The 13,733-nt window shown below is 39.3% G+C and overlaps 1 protein-coding gene across 1 annotated transcript in view; it reads left to right on the plus strand.

Moving 5' to 3' along the window:
- Positions 1 to 13,733, plus strand: part of ACAP3 (ArfGAP with coiled-coil, ankyrin repeat and PH domains 3) — a 302,744-nt gene that overhangs the window by 249,407 nt on the left and 39,604 nt on the right. Inside the window, 5 exon segments of the mRNA XM_053690978.1 lie at positions 781 to 892; positions 6,490 to 6,698; positions 7,276 to 7,345; positions 9,724 to 9,818; positions 12,156 to 12,364. Coding sequence (XP_053546953.1) covers positions 781 to 892; positions 6,490 to 6,698; positions 7,276 to 7,345; positions 9,724 to 9,818; positions 12,156 to 12,364 — 695 coding nt within the window.

Genomic DNA, 13,733 nt, shown 5'->3' on the forward strand with positions numbered 1-13,733 from the left:
ACCATTTGAAAGCAATGCATTATCGAATATATTAGCTGAAGACATTGCAGTGTTTTTTGTCTTGAAGTGAAAATGAATAAAATCTATGATTACCTGCTAAACCTTCTCACAATCTGTAACTGTTGCATATGTGTAAGTGACAATATACCCATGTGCGTATCTGATAACCAGATCATGTAGGGTTAGTAGACTGCAGGCATTTGCAATAGCTGTAGAGGAATTAATGAATTAAGCGGTCATGAACCCAAGAGTACATGCATGACTCATCTAATTCACTCACTATCCAGCCTTCTGCTCACAGACATTACTTTAGGAAGTTGTGCACATTAATACATCAATAATGAATGCTTCTGGGTGCATCTGCGTCCTATACTCTGGCTTCTAAACTTTTTATGGCTTAATTGCCATTCGGCCTTTGGAAGTGCTTTAAAACCATCTGGAGGGAGCATCAAGCTGACGGCTGAATGCATTCAACCTGGAACATCCTCTGCTTCCAATGCAACGTTTTCTTTTCAACTCCTTTAAGCAACAGAAGTGTTCTAGCGCCACCTATACATGGTTTTACTTACTGCAGTTTTCAGCTGTATTTATGTATTACTGATTACAAAATCAACTCAGCTGATATCTCATCATGTAAAAGAGATATTCTTTCTAATCTCTATCTAATAACTAATTTTAAATATATATTTATGTATACACAATAATATTCACATCTAAACTGCAAATAATGACATACCTATCATGAGAGTTTAATGGCTGACTCATTTCTGTGTGTTATAGGAGCTGTATGCTTCAGGCGGATTCTGAGAAGCTCAGGCAGGCCTGGATACAGGCTGTACAAGCGAGTATAGCATCTGCGTACCGGGAGACGCCAGATAATTATTATATAGAGGTGAGCACATTTGTCTCATTAACCACTGCTTTACAGAAGTTCTACATGCAAAATAATTGTTTGAAGACATTTAAAACTATAATTTTTTAACTGTTTGAATACGTTTATCTTAATTTACTTTCCTTCCATAAGGCAGGGAGAATCCACAACTTCATTTCTTACTGTTGGGAAATATAACACCTGGCCACCAGGAGAAGGCAAAGACATCCCAGCCATAGGCTTAAATATCCTTCCCACTTCCCTTATCCCCCAGTCATTCTTTGCCTTTCGTCACTATAGGAGGTGGCAGAGAAGTGTCATAAGATTTGGATAGTCCTGTGATGGGTATGTTCCCTTTAAGAAAGAACTGAAGTTTTAAGTAATCATGTTAACCTCTCAGTGAGAGTATTGATGAAAGTTAGAGTCTGGAGATGCAGGGAAAGTGTTTCTGCGAACCCATCCAGGCTCCTGAGCAATCAGTGTTGACGAGTTTCACTGCTTGCTGTTATACTCTCAACTCCATATCAGAGCGTCGCTGCAAGACTGTCACACGTGAGAGGCTGTGCCTGTTCCACAACATGGGTCCTGGAGGGTAAGACCATTTTATATATACACTTTTGCTATACAGGGTCACAGTGTGGCTCCTTTATGCCTCAATAGGATCAAGGGTTAATATCTCCTTCAGGGAGATTATTTGAACACCTAGGGGTTATTTATAACTGCTGTTTTTGGGCTCATAGACTGTGTGCTTTTGGCTTGGAACAAATAGGTTTCACTTTCGTTTTTGAGTGTTGCTCAGATCATAATAGCTTAGCGCCTTTTTCATAGCAGGGGATGTCCTGTCCTATGCACCACGTGACCAGACGTGGTCTTTTAATTTTCCTACGATCCTGCTGTGGACATCACTCCTAAGAAGAGCGTTTTCACTGTTAGCTGTCTGGGTCTAGGAGGTGGTGAGTGCCCCAGCCATTGGGATTATAAAGGTGTCGCTTTTTTTTTTATGAAAGCGTTCTTCTTTGGATATATCTTAGCTATGGGAGCCTCTGTTACAACATTATAAGGTTCCACTCCTTTTGTCCTGATTTATAATTTATGTTTATATTGTGAGGGGCCGTGGTTTGCCCGCCTGCTCAATTTTGATCCTTCTTTGGATATATCTTAGCTATGGGAGCCTCTGTTACAACATTATAAGGTTCCACTCCTTTTGTCCTGATTTATAATTTATGTTTATATTGTGAGGGGCCGTGGTTTGCCCGCCTGCTCAATTTTGATCCATTTACCTAAGCACTGTTCTAAAGTCTAAGAAGGGAGACAAGCCTGCTAATACTTATAGCGCTATTAGCCCCTCTGAGCCGTCTACCTCTCAGGAATCTGTGTCCCGAGAGATAACTACCCTTTCTACACTACCTGCTCCACATGCAGTTCCCCGCGGCTCAACTTATCCTCCATCTGGAGGGGGCTTTTTTTCCTGCAGACAATCGGTAATTGTCCCGGTACCTACAGCAGATGAGGTTTGGGGTTTTATTTAAACCTTTTTGTGGTTCCAAAAAAGGAGGGACATTTTCATCTAATTCTGGACCCAAAGTGCCTAAACAAGTTTCTGAGTGTTCCCTCTGTCAAGATGGAGACCATACGGTCAATCCTTCCTCTGGTTCAGGAGGGACAGTTTATGACCACCATAGACCTGATGGATGCATACCTACACATTCCGATACACAGGGAACATTTTAAGTTCCTGAGGTTTGCCTTTCTTGACCAGCACTTCCAGCTCATAGCTCTTCCATTTGGCCTAGCTACTGCTCCAAGGATATTTTTGAAGGTTCTGGGGGCTCTTCTAGCCATTGCCAGAACAAGAGGTATTGCAGTAGTGCATTACCTGGACAATATCTTAGTACAGGCACCATCTTTTTGTCTAACGGAAGAACACTCAGAGTCCCTTCTCAGTCTTCTTCGATCAGATGGATGGAAGATAAACTTGGAAAAGAGTTCTCTTACTCCAAGTACATGGGTGAATTTCCTGGGGACAATAATAGACTCCATATCCATGAGAATATTTCTCACAGATCAGAGACGTTGCAAGTTAACTACTGCATGTCTTGCCCTCCAGGCCTCCTTGAGACCCTCAGTGGCCCAGTGTATGGAGGGGATTGGACTCATGGTGTCCTGTATGGACATCATTCCCTTTGCCAGATTCCATCTCAGAGCATTACAACTTTGCATGCTGAGACAATGGAACAACAACCATTAAGATCTGTCTCAACAGATTGTGCTGGATAACCTGTCAAGAGACTCGCTCTCTTGGTGGCTCTGTCCAGATCTGTCCCAAGGCAAGTGCTTCTTGAGACCATCCTGGGAGATTGTGACTATGGACACAAGCCTTTCTGACTGGGGAGCCGTTTGGGGTGCCAAGAAAGCACAAGGGCTGTGGACTCAGGAGGAGTCCTCCCTTCCGATCAATATATTGGAACTCCGGGCAATCTTCAATGCCTTGAAGGCTTGGCCCCTTTTGGGTTCATCTCAGTTTATCCGACAATTTAACCTTGGTTGCCTACATCAACCATCGGGGGGAACAAGAAGTCCCTTGGTGATGAGAGAAGTATCTCAGATACTAGAGTGGGTGCAGACTCACTGATGTACGCTGTCAGCGATCCACATTCCGTGTGTGAACAACTGGGAAGCGGACTTCCTTAAGCAGGCAATCATTTCACCCAGGGGAATGGTCTCTCCACCCTGAGGTGTTTAAAGAGATTTAAAGCAAGTGGGGGACACCAGAGATAGCTTTAATGGCATCCTGCCTCAATACCAAGATACCCAGATACGGGTCAAGGTCGAGATGCCCTATCAGTACCATGGAGGTTCAGACTCCTATATCTTTTTCCTCCATTACCGCTTTCTCCCTCGTGTGGTGGCTCGCATCAAGCAGATTCTGATTGCTCCATCGTGGCCGGAAAGGACGTGGTTTGCGGATCTAGTGGGTATGTCCTCATCTCCTCAGTGGAGGTTACCTTGTCTCAGAGATCTGCTGATACAGGGTCCCTTCGTTCTTAAAAATCTAGATTCTCTGAGGCTGACTGCGTGGAGATTAAATGCTTAGTCTTAGCCAAGAGAGGGTTTTCTGAGAGTGTTATCGACACTCTGGTTCAAGCTCGTAAGCCAGTTACTTGTCGTATCTACCATAAAGTGTGGAGGACTTGTACTGGTGTGAAGAGCGTGGCTTTTCCTGGCATAAGGTTAAGGTTGCCAGAATGTTGTCCTTTCTCCAGGATGGACTGGAGAAGGGTCTATCTGCTAGTTCCCTGAAGGGACAGATATCGGCCCTGTCAGTGTTACTGCACAAGAGATTGGCTGAGCTTCCAGATGTGCAGTCCTTTGTTAAGGCTCTGACTAGGATCAGACCTGTGTTTAGATCTGGGGATCCGCTTTGGAGCCTCAATCTTGTTCTTAGTGTTTTGCAGCAGGCTCCATTTGAGCCTATGCATACTGGCGACATTAAATTGTTATCTTGGAAGGTTCTTTTTTGTTGGCTATTGCCTCTGCGCGCAGAGTTTCTGAGATTTCTGCTTTGCAATGTGATCCCCCTTTTCTTATTTTCCATGCTGATAAGGCGGTTTTATATACTAAATTAGGGTTCCTCCCTAAGGTGGTGTCGGATCATAACATTAATCAAGAAATTGTTGTTCCTTTGTGTCCTAATCCTTCTTCAGCAAAGTTCTATCTTCAGGCTACTAATGAATTCAGACAATCTTCCTCTTTGTCATCTATACGGGGAAGTGTAAGGGGCAGAAGGCTACTATGACTTCCCTATCTTTCTGGTTGAGGAGTGTCATCTGCTTAGCTTATGAGACAGCGGGGTGTCAGCCTCCTGAGAGGATAACGGCTTATTCCACTAGAGCAGTGGCTACCTCCTGGGCTTTTAAGAATGAAGCCTCTATGGATCAGATTTGTAAGGCGGCTACCTGGTCCTCCTTACACACTTTATCTAAATTTTACAAATGTGTTGTGTTTGCTTTGGCTAATGCAGCTTTTGGGAGAAAAGTTTTGCAGACTGTTGTGCCCTCAGAATAGGGTCTGCCTCTTTTTTGTTCCCTCCTGTTATTCTTTCAGTGTCCTCTGGAGCTTGGGTATAGTTTTCCCAACAGTAAGGAATAAAGTTGTGGACTCTCCCTGCCTTATGGAAGGAAAACATAATTTATGCTTACCAGATATATTTCTTTCCTTCCTGGCAGGGAGAGTCCACGACCCCGCCTGAAATTTATTTTTGTTGGGCGGCTCCTTTTTTAATTATATTTCTTCTGGCACCTTTATACCCTGATGTTTCTCCTACTTTTCCTTGTTCCTTTGACAGAATGACTGGGGGATAGGGGAAGTGGGAGGGATATTTAAGCCTTTGGCTAGGGTGTCTTTGCCTCATTTTGGTGGCCAGGTGTTGTATTTCCCAACAGTAAGGAATGAAGTTTTGGACTCTCCCTGTCAGGAAGGAAAGGAATTTATCTGGTAAGCATAAATTATGTTTTTTGTGGATAGTAAGGAACAGCTATATGAACTCCTGCACTGATCAAGCAATCGCTGTGTAGAATGTTGCAGAGCGTTCGGAAGCCTGTAGAATGTTATCCACCCTCTCTGGATTTTCAGATTTAAATTACAGGAATGCAGAAAAATAAAATAAAGTACATCACAATATTTGTTTACTATGTCTAATTTAACATTTTGTGCCAGATTGCAAGTAATGCGCTAATTTAAAGTGCACCTGTAAAGGGGCAAATTCGCCCTTTTATGAGTGCAAGTTAATTAACCAGCAATTACTAGTGGCTGATTAATGCTACCACAAGTCAGACCTCTGGTTAATGAAAAAAATATCCCCAATTTCCCCCAAAATAATGTGTATAGTTCCTTAGGAAATGATGACTGAAACAAATTTTTATTTTTAGTGTTGGTAAATCCTTGCGTAATAATAACGCTATTTAATAAAAAAAATATTTTAAAAAATTGCACAAAAAAGTTATAAGGGCTAAAAGATATGAGGTCTCAGGTGTAAGAAAAAAAAAAGTCAGTAAAAGGGCTTTAACATTGAGATACATATATATATATATATATATATATGTCTCTAAATATGTATGTTTATATGTGTGTACACATGTATTCATATATTTATATGTGTATATTTGTATTTACAGACATATATACACATATAAACACATAAATACATATGTACACACATATAGAAGTACACACATATAGACACATATATATATATATATATATATATATATATATATATATATATATATATATATATAAAACGTAAATATATAAGTGCATTGTGTAGCCCTTTGCAGTGAAGTAGATGAAAACATGAAACATAATTTTTATGCAATATTCATATTTAATAAAGTATTATACTGTGTATTTACTGTAAATATTTCAAAAAAGCTTACTTCTAGCACAATTAACACTCAAAGCGCGAGTGTTAAATAATGTGCCACTTGTAATGTGGCCCAAACACTTTTAGTACTTGTAGAATCCTAACTGTAACATTCCATAAGCCTTCTCAACCTGATCCTATGTTTCTAGCAATCGCACTTCAACCGAATGTGTTTGTTGTTATTTGTTTTGTTCAGAGGCTCGACAGGACGGCTTCCCCCTCTACGAGTAGCATAGACTCTGCTAGTGATTCACGGGAACGTAGTGTGAAAGGGGAGACCATCCTACAGAGGGTGCAAAGTATTGCAGGGAATGACCAATGCTGTGATTGTGGGCAGACGGATCCCCGCTGGGCCAGCATCAATCTGGGTATAACCCTTTGCATAGAATGCTCTGGGATTCACAGGTATAACACCATGCCTCAGGCTTCTTGTGTAGTAGTGCATATTGTGTAAATGTAAGATGCACAGTATACTCTTAGCAGGGGTGCACTGTGTGTAGTTAGCAGATGGATAGGGATTACTGTGTACAGCCAACACATAAAAACATGATGTAAAACAGTGTTTCTCAACTGCGGTCCTCAAGTACCCCCAACAGGCCAGGATTTCCTTATAGCTGAACTAGAGCACAGGTGAAATAATCAGCTGATGGGTGAGAGCAGGTTAGTAACCATGGTTACTGATCAGCTGATTACTTCACCTATGCTCTGTTGGGGTATGTGAGGACCACGGTTGAGAAACATTGATGTAAAAGAAATGCTACACTTTTAACTTATAATAGATCCCAAATAATTATGGTAATTATGTTTTGTATAAGAAAATAGCTACATGATACATAGGCAGGCTAACACTATCATACCAGCACATAGTGGCAGATTCAGCAGGACCTTTTAAAGAGTAGCAGAAGGGCTGGGGTGAGGGTGATAGGAGTCTGTTTGATGATAAACTCCTGTGGTTTGTGAAGTTCCTACCTATGTTTTCTAGGAGTTTGGGTGTACACTTCTCTAAAGTTCGGTCCTTGACATTGGATTCCTGGGAACCGGAATTGCTAAAGGTGAGCCACTGTCACTCATTCACTTGCTACCACTAGTCAATACATGAACTAGATTCCTTGCATATGTTATGTTACCTAGCTTCTATAAGTGTTTAAATTACATGCTGATTTTTTTTCTTCATAGTTTAATTAAAACAAACCTGGTTCTCCACTTTTTTTTCTATTTTTTTAAGAGCAACACAATATAACCAGTTAGCTTATTATTTAGAATAGGAGGGCAACCTCAATAGAGGGCCACATTGGCAACTAGCAAATTGCAAGCCTCTGTTGTCTTTAGTTATAAGAATTATATAATTAAATATAGTAACATAACATTTAATATAATTTGATGCATTATGGGTGTTGCAAAGAGATGTATAATCCTATGCTCCTTAAAGGGACAGTCAAGTCCAAAAAAAACTTTCATGATTTAAATAGGGCATGTAATTTTAAACAACTTCACAATTTACATTTATCACCAATTTTGCTTTGTTCTCTTGGTATTCTTAGTTGAAAGCTAAACCTAGGAGGTTCATGTGCTAATTTCTTAGACCTTGAAGACTGCCTCTAATCTGAATGCATTTTGACCACTAGAGGGCATTAGTTCATGTGTTTCATATAGATAACATTGAGCTCATGCACGTGAAGTGACCTAGGAGTGAGCACTGATTGGCTAAAATGCAAGTCTGTCAAAAGATCTGAAATAAGGGGGCAGTCAGCAGAAGCTTAGATACAAGGTAATTACAGAGGTAAAATGTGTATTATTAAAACTGTGTTGGTTATGCAAAACTGGGAAATAGGTAATAAAGGAATTATCTTTCTTTTCAAACAACAACAATTCTGGTGTTGACTGTCCCTTTAACTGACTCTATATTTTAATACTGTTTGACTATTAGCTATCAATTTGAGATACCCATAACATGGTTATCACTACTAACTTAACCAACTACAAGCTTAATCAGTTAATAATTTTTTATTATTTCCATTTGCATATGTCAGACACCCTTGAAATCCATTACAGTTTTTGCCCTGACCAACTCTAATGAAAGTTTATTCCATTAATAAACCAGTGACCACCCTTTCTACAAAGAAGTAATTCTTCAAATTAGTCATGAAACTGCTACTTTCCTTCATGAGATCATTTTGTTTCCCTTTTTGTGAAAAATGTTTTCACCCTCAGTGTTATTAAATTCTTAAAGGTATAATTTTAAACAACTTTCCAATTTACTTCTATTATCTGATTTGCTTCATTCTTCAGATATCCTTTTTTGAAGAAATAGCAATGCACATGGGTGAGCCAATCACACAAGGCATCTATGTGCAGCTACCAATCAGCAGCTACTGAGCCTATCTAGATATGCTTTTCAGCAAATTATATCAAGGGAATGAAGCATATTAGATAATAGAAGTAAATTAGAAAGTTGTTTAACAATTGTATTTTTTTTTTTATTACATTCTGGTTGATGCTGTTGCTTTTCTAGCGCACTTTTTGATTTTATGCATTTATACTTTGGAAAGTTGTAGAGGCTTTCCTATTTCTAAGTTGCTTACGCATCAGGGGGTTAGATAGGTATGAAATCTTTCATGATTTAAATAGGGCATGTAATTTTAGACAACTTTCTAATTTACTTTTATCACCAATTTTGCTTTGTTCTCTTGGTATTCTTAGTTGAAAGTAGATGAAAGTAGGGCTGGGTGATATGGGGGGGAAATTGCGATTTAATCGCGATTTATTTTCACGTCAGCACCCCCTGTAACCCCCATAAGCCCCCCTCTGTAACCTACATAAGCCCCATCAGCTCCCACTGTAACCCCGCACGCCCGGTAACCCATATAAGCCCCCCTCTGTAACCTACATAAGCCCCATCAGCTCCCACTGTAACCCTGCACCCCCTGTAACCCCCATAAGCCCCCCTCTGTAACCTACATAAGTCCCATCAGTTCCCACTGTAACCCCCCCAATAAGCACCCCCTTTAACATCATACGCACTGCCTGTAACCACCATCAGCCCCCAACCCACATAAGTCCCAGCGCACCCCCCTCCCTGTAACCCGCATCAGCCACAGCGCTCCCCGGTAAGTCGGCCCCCTCCCTGTAACCCGCATCAGCCACAGCGCTCCCCGGTAAGTCAGCCCACCTCCAGGTAACCCGCATCAGCCACAGCACACCCCGGTAAGTCGGCCACCCTCCCTGTAACCCGCATCAGCCACAGCGCACCCCCCTTCCTGTAACCCGCAGGTAAAGTATCTGTATTTCATTTTAAAATAAGATTGTCCCTTTAAGTTCATATTCCCTTTTGTTTCTGCATATTGGTTCTGTGTGTAGCTAATGTCTATAATAATGACATTACATTCTTTGTTTTTCTTTTTTAAAGACATAATTTCTTTATCTATTGTAGCTGATGTGCGAGCTGGGAAACAGCACCATTAACCAAATCTATGAGGCAAAATGTGAACAACAGGGCCTGAAAAAGCCAACGTGTGGTTGCTCTCGGTATGTAATGATCTTCTCTGTATTAGCTGTTGGAGATCTTGTTTTGCACATCCTTTATGGAGACCCTTTCAGAGATGAGTTTCACAACGGCCTTTTCTTGTTAAAGAACATTGTTTTTTTTTTTATAGAAAATGTTTAGTTATATGTAGTAAAATCACTTTGAAATATGCTTTCATTATTTATTTTCTCCCCTTTTCATGGAATTTAGCTCTGAAAATTGTAGATTTTTGAATTCGCTGAAATGCTCCCGTGAGGACTTGTCAAGGCTAACACAAGGCTTTGGACCCTGCAGTATGCATTACAGCCTCTGTATTAAGAAAATAGAATTATAAAAGCTATATTATAGGAAAAATAAATAATTATGTTTTACTGTTCATTATGTAATATTTTATAGGGTATTACATTTTGAAATTAATGTCCCTTTAACTTATTCATATAGTTTATCTAATTAAAGGGACACTAAAATAAAAATTAAACTTTCATGACTCAGAGAATGCCATTTAAATAAAACACACTTTCCAATTGACTTCTATTATCAAATTAACTTTGTCCTCTTGGTATCCTTTGTTAAAGAGCATACCTAGGTTGTCTCAGGAGCTTCAGTGCACTATTGAGAGCTATCTGCTGATTGGTGGATGCACATATATGCCTTTTGTCATTGACTCAGCCAAATTGTTCAGCTAACTCCCAGTAGAGCGTTGTTGCTCCTTCACAAAGGATTACAAGATCCTAATTAAACAAATTTGGTAATAGACGCCAATTGGACTTTTGATTAAAATTGTATGTTCAATCTAAATCATGGATGTTTAATTATGACTTTACTATCCCCTTAAATTGTTTGTAAACATGGAAGTAACTCGCCGCATTCTTAGTCTGGCAATTTGGACACATTTCCTAAAAATCCTTTAAAAAAAAAACAAAACAAAAAAAAACCCAACAACCTATGTTCCAAACTGGACAAACTGTGCACTTTGTAGAATGAAAGTTTTCCCCCCAGATTGTATTGATCAGCAGATTTCATGTGTGTGTTGTCTTGGTAAAACTATGTAAAAATATGTTTGTTATTAAAGGGACATTAAACTGCTGTGCACAACTGTAAAAGAATAGTAACTACTCACTATGTTCTTGCATTGCATCCTGTTCCTGCAGCTCTTTTCAAATCAGTTATCCTGTTTTAATTGACTTAAAGGGACAGTCTAGTCAAAATTAAACTTTCATGATTCAGATAGGGCATGCAATTTTAAATAACTTTCCAATTTACTTTTATCATTAAATTTGCTTTTTTCCCTTGGTGGTATTTTTGAAAAGTTAAACCTAGGTAGGCTCAAACTGATTTCTAAACCGTTGAAAACCGCCTCTTAGCTCAGAGCATTTTGAAAGTTTTTCACAGTTAGACAGTACTAGTTCATGTGTGTCATATAGATAACATTGTGCTCACTCCCGTGGAGTTATTTAGGAGTCTGCACTGATTGGCTAAACTGCATGTCTGTCAAAAGCACTGATATAAGGGGGCAGTCTGCAGAGGCTTAGATGTAAGGTAATCACAGAGGTAAAACATATATTAATATAACTGTGTTGGTTATGCAAAACTGGGCAATGGGTAATAAAGTAATTATCTTTTTAAACAATAAAAATTCTGGTGTAGACTGTCCCTTTAAAGGTGCCAGATACTGAAGCTCTGCCTCTTCATACTGGACGCCGCCTTCTTGGAGCTCAGGTATTCACAGCCTGTGACAAAAACAGTTTGCATTTACATATCAATGAGGTTATCAAGTTTTTGACAACTGTATAAAGTGCTTCAGGTTAGGGTGCATGATACAAAGCAGGAGCTGTACGTTTTTGCTGTGGCTGCATTGCTCTTTATTATTGTTGAGTGCTTTATTAAATATATTTTGTGTAACTGTAAAAAAATGCAAAAATGTAAAGGGCACATGATGTAATGTATCTGTATCATGCACACTAAATCCAAGCAAATGATTGCACTGCTTCTGTCACAAGCTGTGAGAATACTTGAGTTTCAAGATGGCGGCGCCCGGTATGTAGAGGCGGAGCTTCATCATCTGGCACTTTTAAGCTATTAAAACAGGAAAACTGATTTGTGAAGAGCTGCAGGACCATGATAAAACAGTGAGTAGTTACTATTCTTTTGTAGTTGTACACAACAGTTTAATAATGTCCCTTTAATATTTTGCTTTCAAGACGTCTGTTGCTTTGCGTCAACATATATTTAAAAATTCTTCGTTCTTGATTAAATTGCAAGGAATAAAAATAAACTGCTAAAAATTATTCTTTTAATGTCTGGAATTTTTTTTTTAACCTATGATATATATGCTTTAGACAGGAAAAGGAGGCTTGGATTAAAGCCAAATATGTTGAGAAAAAATTCTTGAAAAGGTTGGGGAGCGTCATAGTAGAAAATGAAAGAAAACCTCAGAGATGGAGTATGAAGAAATGTCAGCGCAACAACAGCACCACCAAAGTGCCCTCGGCTCGCAGGAAGTACAGACACGATGCAGGAAGTGCGTCACCTGCCATGCGTTCCTCAGGTATGATATCATCTTTGGTGTGTAATCATAGACATATCCCAGACTTATGCTTTAATATTATGTCATCTTATTATTTTTGTATTCATTAACCCCTTAGTGACCAGACTATTTGTCAATTTTCTTACCGTTAAAGTGAAAGTCAACCATAGCGTTTTTGAAATGCTAGGGTTGACTGTTGAAACAAATAAAGGGCACTTTAATTCATTCTTAGCTGCTACGGCAGCCCATGGCCAAAAAATATCTTTGCTAAGAGGTGATGTTTTCACCTCTTAGCCAATAGCCGTGCGGTAAATCCGGTTTGGCGCCCATGGGAGCAGGATTTACCGCATGGCTATTTGCTAAGAGGTGAAAACGTCACCTCTTAGCAAAATATTTTTTTGCCGTGGGCTGCTGTAGCAGCTAAGAATGGCGAACAGTTGAAACGAATAAAAGCACTTTCTGCATGAAGTATCTTATAGTTCATGAATGAAAGTTCCCTTTAAAGGTTTAAAAAACGCTATGGTTGACTTTCACGTTAAGGACCAGGGCTATTTTTACATTTCTGCAGTGTTTGTGTTTAGCTGTAATTTTCCTCTTACTCATTTACTGTACCCACACATATTATATACAGTTTTTCTCGCCATTAAATGGACTTTCTAAAGACACTATTATTTTCATCATATAATTTACTATAAAAAAATTATAAAATATGATGAAAAAATTAAAAAAAAACAACACACTTTTTCTAACTTTGACCCTCAAAATCTGTTACACATCTACAACCACCAAAAAACACCCATGCTAAATAGTTTCTAAATTTTGTCCTGAGTTTTACATGTTCTTTGCTTTCTTTGCAAGTTATAGGGCAATAAATAAAAGTAGCACTTTGCTATTTCCAAACCATATTTTTTTTCAAAATTAGCTATAGTTACATTGTAACACTGATATCTGTAAGGAATCCCTGAATATCCCTTGACATGTATATATTTTTTTAGTAGACAACCCAGTATTGATCTAGGCTAAATGCCACTACATGCTATGCACCACACTTGTATTATGCCCAGCAGTGAAGGGGTTAATTAGGTAGCTTGTAGGGTTAATTTTAGCTTTAGTGTAGTAGAGATCAGCATCCCACATAACACATCCCACCCCCTGATCCCTCTCAAACAGCTCTCTTCCCTCCCCCACCTCACAATTGTCACCGCCATCTTAAGTAAAAAAAAAAAATATTTTATAATTTCATCAGTGAAGGATCCCACCTTACCACCGTACCTTCCTGAGCCCCCTCAAACAGCTCTCTAACCCTCCCCCCTCTACCTATTTGCCGCAATCTTAGGTACTGGCCGCTGTGTGCCAGTACCCAGTTTGCAATAATATAGTCATTTAAAAA

This window comes from Bombina bombina, chromosome 8 (genome assembly GCF_027579735.1).
Source record: "Bombina bombina isolate aBomBom1 chromosome 8, aBomBom1.pri, whole genome shotgun sequence".
NCBI classification, from domain to species: Eukaryota; Metazoa; Chordata; class Amphibia; order Anura; family Bombinatoridae; genus Bombina; species Bombina bombina.